This window comes from Gossypium hirsutum, chromosome D01 (genome assembly GCF_007990345.1).
Source record: "Gossypium hirsutum isolate 1008001.06 chromosome D01, Gossypium_hirsutum_v2.1, whole genome shotgun sequence".
NCBI lineage: Eukaryota > Viridiplantae > Streptophyta > Magnoliopsida > Malvales > Malvaceae > Gossypium > Gossypium hirsutum.
Genome location: NC_053437.1, coordinates 63431693 through 63445720, shown reverse-complemented (window position 1 = coordinate 63445720; position 14028 = coordinate 63431693). Strand labels below are relative to the sequence as shown.

The following is a 14028-nucleotide window of genomic DNA, read 5'->3' as shown; positions in this document are numbered from 1 at the left end:
AAATATATATAACGGAATCGAAACGGATTTTTATTTTACCGATTGAGGAATGTTATGGTTTAATTCGGTTTTAGTCCTTCTACTTCCTTCTATTTTAATTTGACTTAATTTATAGGTTAAAATATGCTCTAAATTCTTTAATATTTGTATATCTTAAATTTAATCCCTATATTATTATTTTTTGGAATTTAGTTGTCTACTTTTTGAATTTTCAAAAGTTAGGTCCAATTTGTTTACATTATGAAAATTTGTTTATTAAATTCATTGATGTGATATTTTGAAATAATAAAAATATTTATTTGGTGGCCATGTATTAAAAATGTTATAATGAATTGGAATTTAACAAAAGAAGTTTAACAAGGGTAACAATCGAACTTGAATTTCTAAATTTGAAAAATAAAGGATTAATTTTCTTAAGCCGCACAATGTTTAATCACCTAATTATGGTTTTTTTTCTTTTTTTAGTTAGTTAATTATAAAAAGTTACAAAAAGGTCATTAAATTATTTAATTTTTTTATTTTTAGTCAACCAACTATCTTGGATTTTTGGATGTTTTTATTTTTATGTTAGTCAATCGGTGACAAAAAAGGACAAAATTGAATTATTTAGCAACTATTTTCTAACTTTTCATAGTCAAGTGACCAAAAAAGAAAAAAAATCATAATTAGATGACCTCTACCATAATTTACCCATGATAAATTTACAAGACAATTGAGTTATTTTTTTTTCAAAAAAATCCACATCATCTAACTATGTTATCAATTTGAATTCAAAAATAGAGAACTAAACTATGTGAAATTATAGTAAAGAGATTAAACTTAAATTATAGCATAAAAGGAGGACTAAATTATAATTAAACATTTTTTGGTTTAAGTGGGTAATATAAAGTGCCTGTCATGTCCGGGGATTCCTTGTCTGTGACGGTGACCCACAAAAAACAAAGTACTGTATGATTTTATCTTTATATTATTGCATTGTGTAGTGTGTACGTAGTAATTTTTTTGACGGTGATGTAATAGGCGTTAAATGTGCAAAAAAGGTGTGTTTGGAAGCGAGTAAATGCGGCAACTTGATGTGTTCGGCTTTGGGCTTTGGATGTAAGTTGATCGGCTCAGCCCATGGAATAAACCCTTTTGGGGATAGCTGATCTTCGGATCCCCTGTAAGCCACCCACTTGGTCACTCACCGGCTCGACTTGGCTTTTCGAGGTTTTTGTGGGACCCAAGTCAGTGGAGGACTACCAAAAATAAAATATTGATTTAGGGTGAGTTTGGATGGGCGGTGCGTTTACCTGCGGTTAGTGTAAAAACAGCGGTGGAAGTGAGATTAGATACTGTAGTGATACTGTAGCGTGAGACAAAAAGTAAGCTAAACGCACCGCACCGCACCCAATTGCCCATCCAAACCCACCCTTATACGTTTCGAATTTGTTCTAAAATTAACTTCATTTTAAATTTTTTTCTTAATATTTTATTATATTGAATAATAATTTTAATTTTAATTTTTAATATTATTAAAAAATGTTAATATGAATTTATTATATATATTCAACCTAATGTAAAACTTTACTTGACTTACCCAAAACTAAAATTTATACTTTATTAAACTAAATCAGGTCGAAACTTGTTTAAGTTCGAATTTTTTACCATCACTAATTAAGATAGTCAATTCTACATTGATTTTAATCGTACTAATTAGTTGACATTGTTTTAGTAGTGAGTTGATACATTCTAACACCAATTCTCCTTTTAATGAAGTATAATGTGATGATTGCTCAATTCGTCCTTTAATCATGTAGTTAGAATTCTCTCTGCTAATAGCAATAAAACACATTTAATGACTAATCATTTACTTCGAAAAACACCAACAACAGGGAAATAGTCACTACTCTTAATGGTAGTTACCATAAGTACGAAAAAAAAAAAAACTCCAACCCTTTCTCGCATCAGATATTTTTCATCGTTTATTTTAGATCTTTATTTTTGAAATTTATTGTTGAATATAAATTTTTTTATATAAATAAAATAAATATTCTTAAAAATATTGATAAATTAAAAACGGTACGACCAAACAATATGATACCATTTCCACTAATAAAATGGGTCAAAGTTCAATTTCTGAAAGAAGAAAGATATAAACAAGTATGGGAAGTAAAGTGCTTTGTACATAGTTGAAGAGGCTTGTTCATTAATAAAGCCAGAATTCTCCTGGCTCTGATCAACCTATTCTCTTTTAGCATTTTAAGGTCAAACAAACTTGTTAGTCACACCATTGAAAGTTTCCAAGAACATACCTCTCACTCGCAATTAGTGTTTTTCACCGGAAACTGAACTTGATTACGGTTTCAGTTGTCACTGCTAATTTTAAAAGCCGAGGAGAAAGTATCCTGAGCTCCTACTGTTGACGTTGGTTCTTTCTTGTCTGTTCCGAAAAATGAACAATTTTGAAAAGCATCCAGACTACTGGCTATTAAACGGCTCAAACCTCCAAGGCTATCGCTGAAAATTAATTCTTCCGTATGGTACTTACAAGTCGGTATATCGAGATCCAGTGGTCCAAGAGACTCAGGCTGTGATGCGAAGGAACAAGAAAGATGGTCAGCTGTATAAGGAATTTATGACTTAGAAAACACTTGGTTTGCTGGTAATAGAAAAGCTAACATACCCAATAAATGTCAGTCAGCCCATTGAAATCGTTTTCCGTAGTATCCGTGATGTGTGGATCAGATGGACACTTATCTGTGAGGTCTTCACAAGCAGAATTTTCCATTGGCTCCTCTGGATCAGGTGATTCCTGTAAGAGCAGAATGATATTATACCTTATTTTCAGGTAATTATTCAAACAATCAGACAATCAAATTGCCTGAACCAGAAGTAAGACATACCTTAGAATGGGTGCTCAATTCTGCTAAGTTTTGTCTTGCAATCTGTTTGCAGGCCGCTTGTGAAGTAATACCGGAGAATCTAGGAACATCGGTACAAGGAATAGGATTCTTCCGAAATAAGAAGGCATCACATGTATCTTCTGCATCCCAGATAGAAGATGCATGGGATGGTATTGACGGAATGTCCATCTTGTTTTGATGCATAGAAATATGAGCAGCAATGGCTGCGTCAAATGAATCACAGCTGAATGGAATCTGCTGAAGACATTGCGAATTCTCTGTAACAGCGCGATCAACACAGTTACCATCCAAGTCATGAGGCACTTCTGCAAGAAGATCTCCGACACTTATGTTTGTAAGACTGTCGGCCCATTCGCCAACAGATAATGCAGCATTGCTATTTTTCAATCTCTGATCATCCTATGCAAACAAAAGAAAGTAAGATGTCGGGAATGTAGGGGTGATCAAAATGAAGACGATGGATGATTAACAGATCTTGATTTTAAATCATAATTGCAAGCTGAAACTCTCAAACAGATTCGAAAACTTCAACAAAGGGATGGGAACTTACTGCATCTTCCAACCATCTCATAATAGCAAGATTGCAAGTCTCACTTCTATCTGATGATGCATTTCTTGCAGGAATAGGGGAATCCCCAAAATTATCTTTAAGACCAGTGGCAAGTTTTTTTTCTGTCATGGTGGGAAAACCAGTTCGAGGAGGTTCAAGGGCATTATTTTCTTTCTGTAATATTGGCTGATTCTTGCAAGGATCATCAAGTTTCTTAGACACATCATTGTTAGATGAGGCAGATACTTGTGCTTCTTCCATAACACAGCTCTTCCTACTTTCAGCATTCATATTATGCACATTGGAAAGGTAGGATGGAGAAACAGGTGCTTGCCGCGTCAAAGATTCAACTTCAGCATCAGAAACCCAACCATACCTTCAAAAAGAGCTTATATCAGCAATCATACAAATCTATAACACAGAAGATAGCTACGAGGACAAAATCATTTAGGAAAATACCTTAGGCGAAATACTTGGGGCCTTCCAATCATTGCATATACGTCTGCTGCACTGACAATGGCTGCTTGAGTCCATCTCTGATAAGCCCTAAGGTTTTCTCTTTGAACACCATAAGGGAAAAGCATAAGCACTCCTGATGCTACACTTGAGTTGCCCCATTTTCGATTCAGATGCTCCAGTACTGAAGATATCTTCTTTCGAATACTAAGAGTGAGTTCCAAGTATGGATTGTGTTTATCCTAACAAGAGATGATGACTAATTATTTCCTTAATACTTCACAACCGGTAATACTTGGTGATACATTATAACAATCACAATAATATTTCCTTTTGGCACTCACCATTTCCAAGGCTCTTCTAGTACTGTCATCAATTGGAAAGAGCTGGAGCTTAAGTTTAACAGTAGCATGTACATTGCTCTCAGCAAAAGGATTTTGAGAGAAAGCAGGCAAAGGAAGTTGATTATTGTCAACTGGTTCAAGGATCTTATGCTCTGGATCTAGAGCGGAAAAAAAGGAGTTTGAGAAATTTTCTTGTGTTCATAGTAATTTCAATTCCTTTCAAGGAAATAATCGACAAATCGATTTGTTCAATCTCACCTGGTGTGTCTTGTTCATGCTCAACTTCTTTGTCACTAGTAGTTCTCTCCAAATGCTCAGCAGCATTGGCAACCAAAGAAACACCAGCAATTGCAGCCTTTTCCCATTTTTTATATGCAGCTGATGAGGCAACTGCCAAACATTGTATAGCCATACAACTTTACCATAATTTTGAATGGAAAACAAGAAAATTGAATTATGGGAATTCCCGTACTAAGCTTTAAAACTTCAGGTGCTAATAATACAAAGCAAGAACCATAAGAAACTGTAAAATGAAGTTAGCCATGGCATCAACAACAATGTTTAGAAATATGAAAGTGGAAAAAGTTAAATAACCAACATCTTTAACATTAGGGCTGCAAAACATAAAAGTAAATAGAAACTGGAAAACCTATTGTGCCATAAGAATCTGAAGATACAGTTTATTGTATTTAACTATTTATTTGGGGGGTAGAGTACCTGATTTCCATCTTTGCCTTGCAGGTTTCATGGTATTTGATGCAACTTTCATGGTATTTGACTCCCCTTTGTTATTGCTACGATTAACACCTACATTGCTATTACGCTTAAATGAACCTTTTCCAGGTCCTAATTTTTGAATGTTCTGACTCTCTACAAGAACCAGCTTGACAGTATGAGCATCATGTCCAGAAGCCCTACTCTGATTTGTGGAAGTGTTGGGAGATGTAGGTGAAATATTCTCACCATGAGATGGTCGTTTTCGTACATTCTTCTTCCGGTCTTTCAAGAGTTGATGCTCCTTCATTGGAACAACAGATCAGTCAGTCCAGCACAAGCATAAAATGTCATCTAGATGGGCAAAAAATAGCAAACAAGCAGCATAAAAGATTCTGACTAACCAAAGCTTCAATAAAAATTTTAAATCTTCGAGGTTTCAAATGAAGTTTCGAGGCTTTGCAGCTATACTTTTCTAAAAGAGACCACCTGTAAAAGAAGACATCCATTTTTCAATGAAACCAAAAATATAGGTCAAGTATTTGTTAATGTACCATTGTTGCAGCATGATAGCATAAAAAATTTAAGATTCTAACTGTCATGCTTAAAAATGGGAATATAAAGGAAATGTTTTTGCCATATGCCCTCTGATGGGGCACCTCAGCTCAATACATTTGCTATAAATAGATATAATGGTGCCTAGTGATAGACTTAAAACTGCAGTTAGCAATGCTGTAACAATGCATCCTCCAAATTATATATTTGAATTTATTTAAATATGTTACAAGAAAAAGATAGTTCTCAGCATTACCAGCGAAGCATTGCTGCATTAGTATCTTTAGAGTTTTTGGCATCCAAACATAATCCAGGACCCAGAAGTTTATTCATCCGCCTGACAAGACGATAGTAATAATGTCTGACCTACAAATTTCAAAAAGAAGAACACAAATAAAACACTGACAAGAGACTGTAGTCTTATATTGAATATGAAACAATCAGAATAAAATCTAGTAGCAACCTGATCCTTGTTTTTACTTTGCACACGACATGTGATCTTCTCAAAATTCTGCAAGTAATGCTAGTGTCAAGAAATATCATATAGGAAAATGTTAAAAGCCAAAGGACGTATAAGATTGGCTTGCCTTCCCAACTTGTCGTAATGCAGTGAAGAAACTCTCTTCCTCTTGACGTGTCCAAGCAGCCCATTGCCGAGTTGGCTTTTTAGCTAGCATTAGGCATTCAATTCACACATTCATACAACAATTAAATGCATGATCAGTATTTTCCATAGATGGAAATGGTGCATGGACTGAATCGATGAAAATTATTATAAGTGCATTGACATACCAGGTTGCTCCAGCACAGAATTATTCGAGGTGGATGGTACTACATTGGGATCTCCAACCTGAATAGGAATATTTTCTTGATTATTTTGTGCCTCAGAGGCTATGAAGACCTGTGACTCTGTCCGCATGTTGATGGCATCACATGAAAACTAATGCCTCATCCCCCTCAAATTCGTATACAATCAAGTAAACCTATTTACCAAAAGAAAAATAAGTTTAATATCAAATAGAAAATCGGGAAATGCAACAACCAAAGCAGCACAAGCCAATATATACTCATCATAAACAGCTGAAAGCACATGTGCACATCCCTTAAGAAAATAGCGAAAATAATATTTTCTCCTCTTTGACTCTCAACAAATACAAGAGATTTTATTGAGCTTATCAACTACAATATAGCTCACAGTTTTCACAAGATCGGTTTACTACCATCTGCTATTATTCTGCAAATCTTTACATCAATTGAGACATTAAACAATGATTTCATATTGGAGAATGGTAAAAACAACTTCATATGCTACAAGAGCAAAGGCACAATCTAGTAATCATATTTTAGAACCTAAATATATTTCCTATTAGGAATTTAGATAATAATAAAAACCTTGTATCTATGGTTAGAAAAAGAACCCAAGCATGTAATTAAGTGAATGCTAAGCACCCTTAGTATTCCCCAATGTGACTATCATAGTCAATTGGTTTAATCTATAAAACGAATGATTATTCACCTTGAATAGTTCATCTATTTCTTTTTTTTCAATTTCACTTCAACAAACAAACAAATGCAAAACAATAAATCTGCATTCAACAACAACGAAACTAAACAATGCATTTGAATTCATCAAACAATCAATCTTCATATCAAAAGAAAAAAAAATTAAGAATGATATATCAAACAAAACAATCTTCTTAACCGTACATTACATATCCTGATAACATTTGAATTTCCTTACGGAAACAAACCCTAAAACCAACAAACTCTATATCCGAATCCGTCCGCCGATATTCAAATTCAACGAAAACAAGCAAGCAATACAGCTTTACAAATATACAGATTTCAAACAAAAGAAGAAAAAAAAAAGAACAAATTAACAAAAAAATAAAACCCTTCCGAGTTGCTAAGAAATGCCAGAAAGCTAAAAGCATCAAATCTCGAGCTCAACTTGTTTCAAGTTAATGAGATCTCAAACAACAACAAAAAAGGTAAAGTCAACTGTACGACTATTTGACCAAATTGAATTCCTTTTTTCCGTATCAAAATAAATTGAACAGAAAAGAAAAAAAAACACATAAGATCATACAATAATCTAATTTTTCTCGATAACCATACAAAAGCTAGGGTTTCGAACTACAGTAAAACTTGATCGGCAAAAGCTTAATAACATACCAAAAATTAAAAAAAAAAACAGAAAATTAAGAAGAAATTGAAGTTAGGTTGAAAAAAAAAATACCTGAAATAAAATAAACAAAATTGAAGGAATCGAAGGAGCTTTGATTTGAACAAAGAATCAAAGCTATTGAGACCGGAAGAAGAATCTTCCGACGGACGTCTACTGTTAGGAAGATATGAAAAAAATAAAAAATTATAATGAATTTTTCTTTTCTTTTTTTAATTTTTACTTTGAAGAAAATTGAAAAAAAAAGGGTTTTGGTAATTTGAATGATAAGTAAAGTAATTTAATAAATTGGAGTATTGGATTTATAAAATAAAAAAGCAAATTTTAACTTGGTAACTTTAAACAATATATATTGAATAATGAAAAAGGTCAAAATAAAATAAAATAAAAATTGTTATTTAGATAATATAAAATCTGTTAATAAAGGAGTGGAATTTTTTTTAATTGAAAATCTTAATCACCGTATATCGCAAACGTAGGAGACATGAAGAAAATTGGATTATTTATTTTCGGTCTAATTTGCTTTCAGTCCCTATCTTATTTGAAAATTTAAAATTTAATCCACCTTTGATGTCAAAGGAATTTAGTTAGATTGGAATGTATGAAATTTTAAAATAAAGAAATGTGAAATGTGATATGCGTGAAAACTTAAATCAATCATTAAAAATGTCAAATGTTTTTATTTTTATTTTTGAATAATTTTTTTTAAATTTTAAAATGTCACATAATTCAAGTTAATTTTATTTTATAATATTATTAATTGAAGTTTAATTATTAAAATTAAATGAATAAAGCGATTAAACTTTTAAAATTAAAAGTAAAGAATTAAATACTAAATATGAGATAAATATATATATTGAAAGTATATTTATACCTTATTTTTTAAAATGTGAAAATGAAAGAAAAAGATACTTTGTTTTTATTAAATGAAAGCAAAAGGGAAAGAAAATGAAAATCACGGATTTGTCCATCTCTTCTATGGGTTGGTATTCTGTTTTTTAGGGATAAAATTGGACTGGATTTTATTATGAAAAACAAAAATAACAAGCCTTACCCATCTCAGCGGCCCAAGTCCAGGAAGGCAATAGCAACAAAATATCTAAGATAATAGAAAAACAACAAAATTAAATAAACCAGCTTGGTCACAAACCTCCTCTCGAGTGTTCACCATTTCTGCTTTCCTCTACCGATTCAAAAGCAACTTCGCCACCGCTCAGTCCGCCATCGATTCAAAATAATTTCTCGCAAAGCTTTCCATCTCGGTCTCCCCCCTCACAAACCGCCCATCCCCTCCTTGCAGCCCACTTATTCTATTCGTTCTTCTCCTTTGGGAAGCAAAGTTTTGAAAGAAAGCCGTATTCTTATCCCCCAATCTCAACCAGTTCGCCCTTGCCCTCTGTTCCCAAAAAAAATTATCTCCAAGTTTAACCGAACTTTAGTATCAATCTGCAAGATTGTTGTCATTATAAATATTGGGTTAAAAGAACCCACGAAAAGATTATTCTCCACTGCTCTGCAAGGAATCTTGGAGTTTAATTGTTCTTTTGATATTTGGCAAGAAAATGTTTCCTTGGCTGTTGGATTATTGCATTAAGAGCGTTTCAATTTCTAATGTGGAGAGGCCATGTTGGGTCACGTTCAAACTCTCCCGGTTCATTTCTCTCTTTCTTTCTTTTTTCCATTTTTGCTTAATAATTTCAAGAATCTTTCAATTATGGACTATAATTTTTATAAACACTCAACAACAAGAAGAGGGTGTAATTGTGATATAGATTTGTTTCAAATTATATTTATGAGATAGGTTTTTGGAATCAGATTCGTAAACTTCCTCCCTATTGACTTGATGTAATAACTCTGCTTTTCTATCCAAGTTGAGCGCAGTCTATGGTTACCACCTGTTAAGCATATAGTGTAATCCTAATCGAATTAAAAATGATAATTAACACTACAAAAGTTATCTCAACAAACTAAACAAAAAAAAATGCTTTGGAGTTTTAGATTTTATTTAAATATAAATAATAGTCGAATATTTTAAAATACATAATTTTTAAGATATTTAACACATATATCTATAATTGAATTGAGTTAATACAAAATAAAAGAAATTAAGATCTTATTTTCTTTTCTTATAAAAATTATTAAATTCATATTATTTTTTTCTTTTTACTAATTTTAACTATTCAAACAAAATAATATATATTTTTCTATTTCACAATTATTAATTCAAATAAAACATTAGTTAATTATAGTGTGAGAATGAATATAAACTTTTTAGAAGGTAAATTAAAAATCGAATATTTTAAAAAAAATTATAATATATATATATGTGTATATTTCTGTAGAATTGGAAACTATGTTATTTGGATGAGGTATTTCTTTTAAAAATAATTATGAAACGTCAGCCATCAATTAATCAAATTCACAAAAACACATTCTTTTATTTTCTTTTTTTTTCCTTTTACTAATGATTGATAAAGAAATGAATTTCAATTTTTTTACTTGCAAAGATGGTTGTAATTTCTATTTTGTGCTTTGTAAAGATTATTAATATGCATTGTTCATTTTTCTTTGATAGTGTGTTATTGCTTCTTCTTCTTCTTTGGCTTGTTTGATTGCTTCCTCCACCCACAGTTGAGCATCTTGTATTCACTAAATCACTGTAAGTTCTTTGGCAATTAAATTCTTTGATTTTATTTTACTGTTATTGAAATTAGTATTGGAGAAATGTGACCATTTTACTACAATTTGAAGATATGTAACACTGTAAGATCTAGCAGTAATGGCTCGTCTGCCTTTAATAGTACAAAGTGTGAGGCGTAAAAGAATTGGTCTTCCATTGACAATATGGTTGCAAATGTGTACAGTTGCGAGTTGGTTCTTACTTACATTGGGTGCCATCTATAGCCTACATACTTATAGACCAAGGATTAGATCCTATATTTTAGATTTTTATGCAAAACGAGATTATGTGAAAAGAATTGTATATGCTAGTGACTAGACCTGTATTGAACAAGTTAGGATGAATAGAATTACCTTTTTAAAACTATGTGAGATGTTACAAACTTTAGTGGGATTGAAGTCGTCAAAGAACATGCTTGCTAATGAGCAAGTGGTAATGTTTTTACATATAATTTCTCATCAACTTAAAAATCGAGTTATCAAGCATCACTTTAATAAGTCCGGGGAAACCGTTAGTAGATCATTTCACAATGTTTTAAATGTTGTCATATGCTTACAAGATGTGTTATTTAAAAAGGCAAAACCAATTACAGCCAATTCTACAGACCCAAGGTGGAAATGGTTTAAGGTATTTGAGTGAGTTCTATATATAGCTTGTACATATAGTTGATTTAGATTTAAATATAGTATCCTAACTCAAGGTTTTATACATGTGATGTAGAATTGCTTAGGTGCTTTAGATGGAACCCACATCAAGATTAGGGTTCCAACAGTTGATAAACTTAGATATCGAACGCGAAAAGGTGACATAGCAACAAATATGTTAGGTGTTTGTACACCTAATATGCATTTTGTTTATGTTCTTCCTGGTTGGGAAGGTTCTGTTGCTGAAGGACGGGTTCTTTGAGATGCCATTAGTAGGAGACATGGACTAAAAGTTCCTTATGGTAAAGTGCAAAATTAGAGCACTTTGAATTGATTTTTAAGATCATACTTTTTTGGGAAATTAACCATGACAAATAAAATTTTTTTATAGGTTTTTATAATCTAGTTGATGTTGGATACACAAATTGTGAGGGATTTCTTGCACCTTTTAGAAGACAAAGATATCATTTGAATGAGTGGCGTTAGGGTTACCAGCCAAGTACTCAAGAAGAATTTTTCAATATGAAACATGCTTCAACACGTAATGTTATTGAAAGATGCTTTGAGTTTTTTGAAACTTAGATGGGGAATACTTAGGAGTCCATCATTTTATCCTGTGAGGGTGCACAATAGAATCATTATTGCATGTTGTTTGCTCCATAATTTTATTCGAACCTATATGAGTCTTGATCCTATTGAAGCGGAGTTGGGAGAAGGATTTCCTAGTAATGTGATAGATGACGATGAACCGAATATCGTAAATATTAATCCATCGGATGCATGGGCTACTTGGAAGATGGAAATAGACAACCAAATGTTCGATGAATGGCAAACACTAGAAATTAGTTAGGTTTAGGGTAAAAATAGTAAACGTTAATATTTAAGTTTATGTTATTTCATGTATCTAGTTTACGAAACTTTGGTGGTGTTTGAATTATTTTTTGTATTGTACTAGACTTGTTGGATTATAATTTATTTTCTTTTGATTCATAATATTTAACTTAATTTTAATTTTTTTTTTCTTAAGATAGTTATGTCAAGTTTTTCACAATCAAGTGTTTCTTCCAAAAATTCTCGAGGAACCAAAAGAAAATGGGTTCTAGAAGAAGATGTTGCGTTGGTTGCCTGTATGGTTGACTTGCACAATGTTGGAACCTTTAATGCTGATACGAGGTTCAAAGCCGGTTATTTAAATGAGTTAGAAAAAATGTTAGAAAAAGTTTTACCCAATGCCATGTTGAAGGCTAAACGTAATCTTGAATCGAGGATTAGGACATTGAAAAGGGATTTGTCAATCGTTTATGACATGCTTAGTGGAAAAAGCAATAGCGGTTTTGGTTGGGATAAGCATTGGCAGCTTGTTGTTGCTGAAGATGCATTGTGGAACTCATATATAAATGTAAGAATTATTTCAAATCTTTATTATCTTATTTTGACTAAACTTATATCTAATATGAATTCCTCATTTTATAGAGTCATAAAGAAGCCGGTCAATTCAAACATCGTAGTTTCTCTTATTATGGCACAACTTATTGCCATATATGCAAAAGATCGAGTCACCGGGAAAGATGCTCAAGCAGTCGCTGATATTATTGAAGAAATAGATGTTGAGGATGTAGCTACTACAAATATTCATGAAGAAAGAAACGATTTTTATGGATGCGAAGCTGATGTTTCTTTGGATGACATGGATGTTTCAGCTACACAACCGCAACCAACTAGAAACCAAGGTGATTCCACATTTTCAAAGAAGAAAAAAAAAGATTTATGATGCAAGTGATCATATTTCTTCTACTTCATTTCATGATGCTGCCACTTTATTGGCGGAAAACATACGGACCGTTGGCGTTGAAATCAGTAGGAATATTGTAGTGCTTATTCAACAAAAGTCAGAAATGATCATTCAAGAAAGAGCTCTAAATTTATATCCAACATTATGTGAAGTAGGAGGTTTAACTGAGGATGAGCGCTATCGCGCATTCAGCAAAATTCTAGATCATCCAACGCAAATGCTCATTTTCTTTAGTTTACCTTCTTCTGTGCGATTGAAATGGGTTAGAAGATTTCTTGCTGACCATTAAAAATCATGGTTGTGTTGATGATATTTTGATAACTTTTTGTGTTTGTAATATTTGGATGGTATAATGACATGATAGAATGTCATTACAATGTTGTAACTTTTTGATGTTGCAAAATTTTATAACATATGGATTATGACATATAAACCAATGAAATCATTTAACTTTTTGTTAATATATGAATATTATATTTGGATGTGAAATATAATTCTCAAGTTATTTATTTCTTCTAATATTTTTTTTATTGTAGAATAATTAAATTATTTGTTTCACTAATGATATTTTAGCACATTAAATTGTATTGCAATTTAAAAATAATAAAGTAGATTATATATTATTTTTATAGTATTATATATTATGATTTTTTAATTCATATAATAATTATATTAAGAATTTTATTAAATTATATATATTATTTTATTAAATTATATTTAATAATAATTATGTTAAAATACGGTTAAATTATTTATTATTTTTATTAAATTATTTTTAATAATAATCTTATTAAAATTTAATAACAATAACAATAATCATACATCTAAAAAAAATTCTGCTAAAGGTATTCTAGTCATTTTAGTTTTTTTTTCCTTATGCTATTACATCATTCAATTCAATCAAACACATGAATACTATTACACTTGCAGTTCTATTTCATTCCATTCAACCAAACAATTGAATTACTAATTACAGCTCTATTTAATTACAGTTTTATTCAATTACAGCTCTATTCCATTACACTGTACCCTAGATTGATAAGTTTTAATTCCACAAATATGATTAAAATTTTATACCCATGAACATAATTTACCCTTTAAAAAAATGACATTTAACTCGTTTGTCCACCACTTATATAACAAATAATTACCCATAAAAAATATATAATATTTTTAATTCAGTGGAGACGAGACTGTTTATT

General features: G+C 31.5%; 2 protein-coding genes across 6 annotated transcripts; one reads left to right on the top strand and one right to left on the bottom strand.

Annotated features, from left to right (window-relative positions):
* Window positions 1-2062: 2062 nt before the first annotated feature.
* Window positions 2063-9578, bottom strand: LOC107905306 (TSL-kinase interacting protein 1). 4 transcript variants are annotated; one of them, XM_041087665.1, is made up of 15 exons: window positions 8861-9578; window positions 6318-6508; window positions 6113-6195; window positions 5989-6036; window positions 5782-5891; window positions 5375-5459; window positions 5220-5274; window positions 4974-5126; window positions 4515-4646; window positions 4257-4414; window positions 3916-4154; window positions 3457-3832; window positions 2886-3305; window positions 2666-2794; window positions 2063-2570 (listed from the first exon to the last, which is right to left on the bottom strand). In XM_041087665.1, exons 2-15 carry the CDS (start codon window positions 6442-6444, stop codon window positions 2346-2348), a joined length of 2340 nt encoding a protein of 779 aa, XP_040943599.1. In that variant the 5' UTR covers window positions 6445-6508; window positions 8861-9578; the 3' UTR covers window positions 2063-2345. The 4 variants fall into 4 exon arrangements, with proteins under 4 accessions (XP_040943599.1, XP_016687426.1, XP_016687425.1 ...); XM_016831937.2 differs by lacking the exon at window positions 8861-9578 and adding an exon at window positions 7765-7975; XM_016831936.2 differs by having other exon boundaries at window positions 4974-5274.
* Window positions 8672-13118, top strand: LOC107905307 (uncharacterized). Of its 2 annotated transcripts, none has more exons than XR_001686493.2 (4): window positions 8672-9361; window positions 10286-10369; window positions 12062-12433; window positions 12508-13118. XR_001686493.2 is itself a non-coding variant. In XM_041087666.1 (4 exons), exons 1-4 carry the CDS (start codon window positions 9322-9324, stop codon window positions 12619-12621), a joined length of 606 nt encoding a protein of 201 aa, XP_040943600.1. In that variant the 5' UTR covers window positions 8841-9321; the 3' UTR covers window positions 12622-13118. The 2 variants fall into 2 exon arrangements, 1 of the variants encoding a protein (XP_040943600.1); XM_041087666.1 differs by having other exon boundaries at window positions 8841-9361; window positions 12066-12433.
* The last annotated feature ends 910 nt before the right edge of the window (window positions 13119-14028 follow it).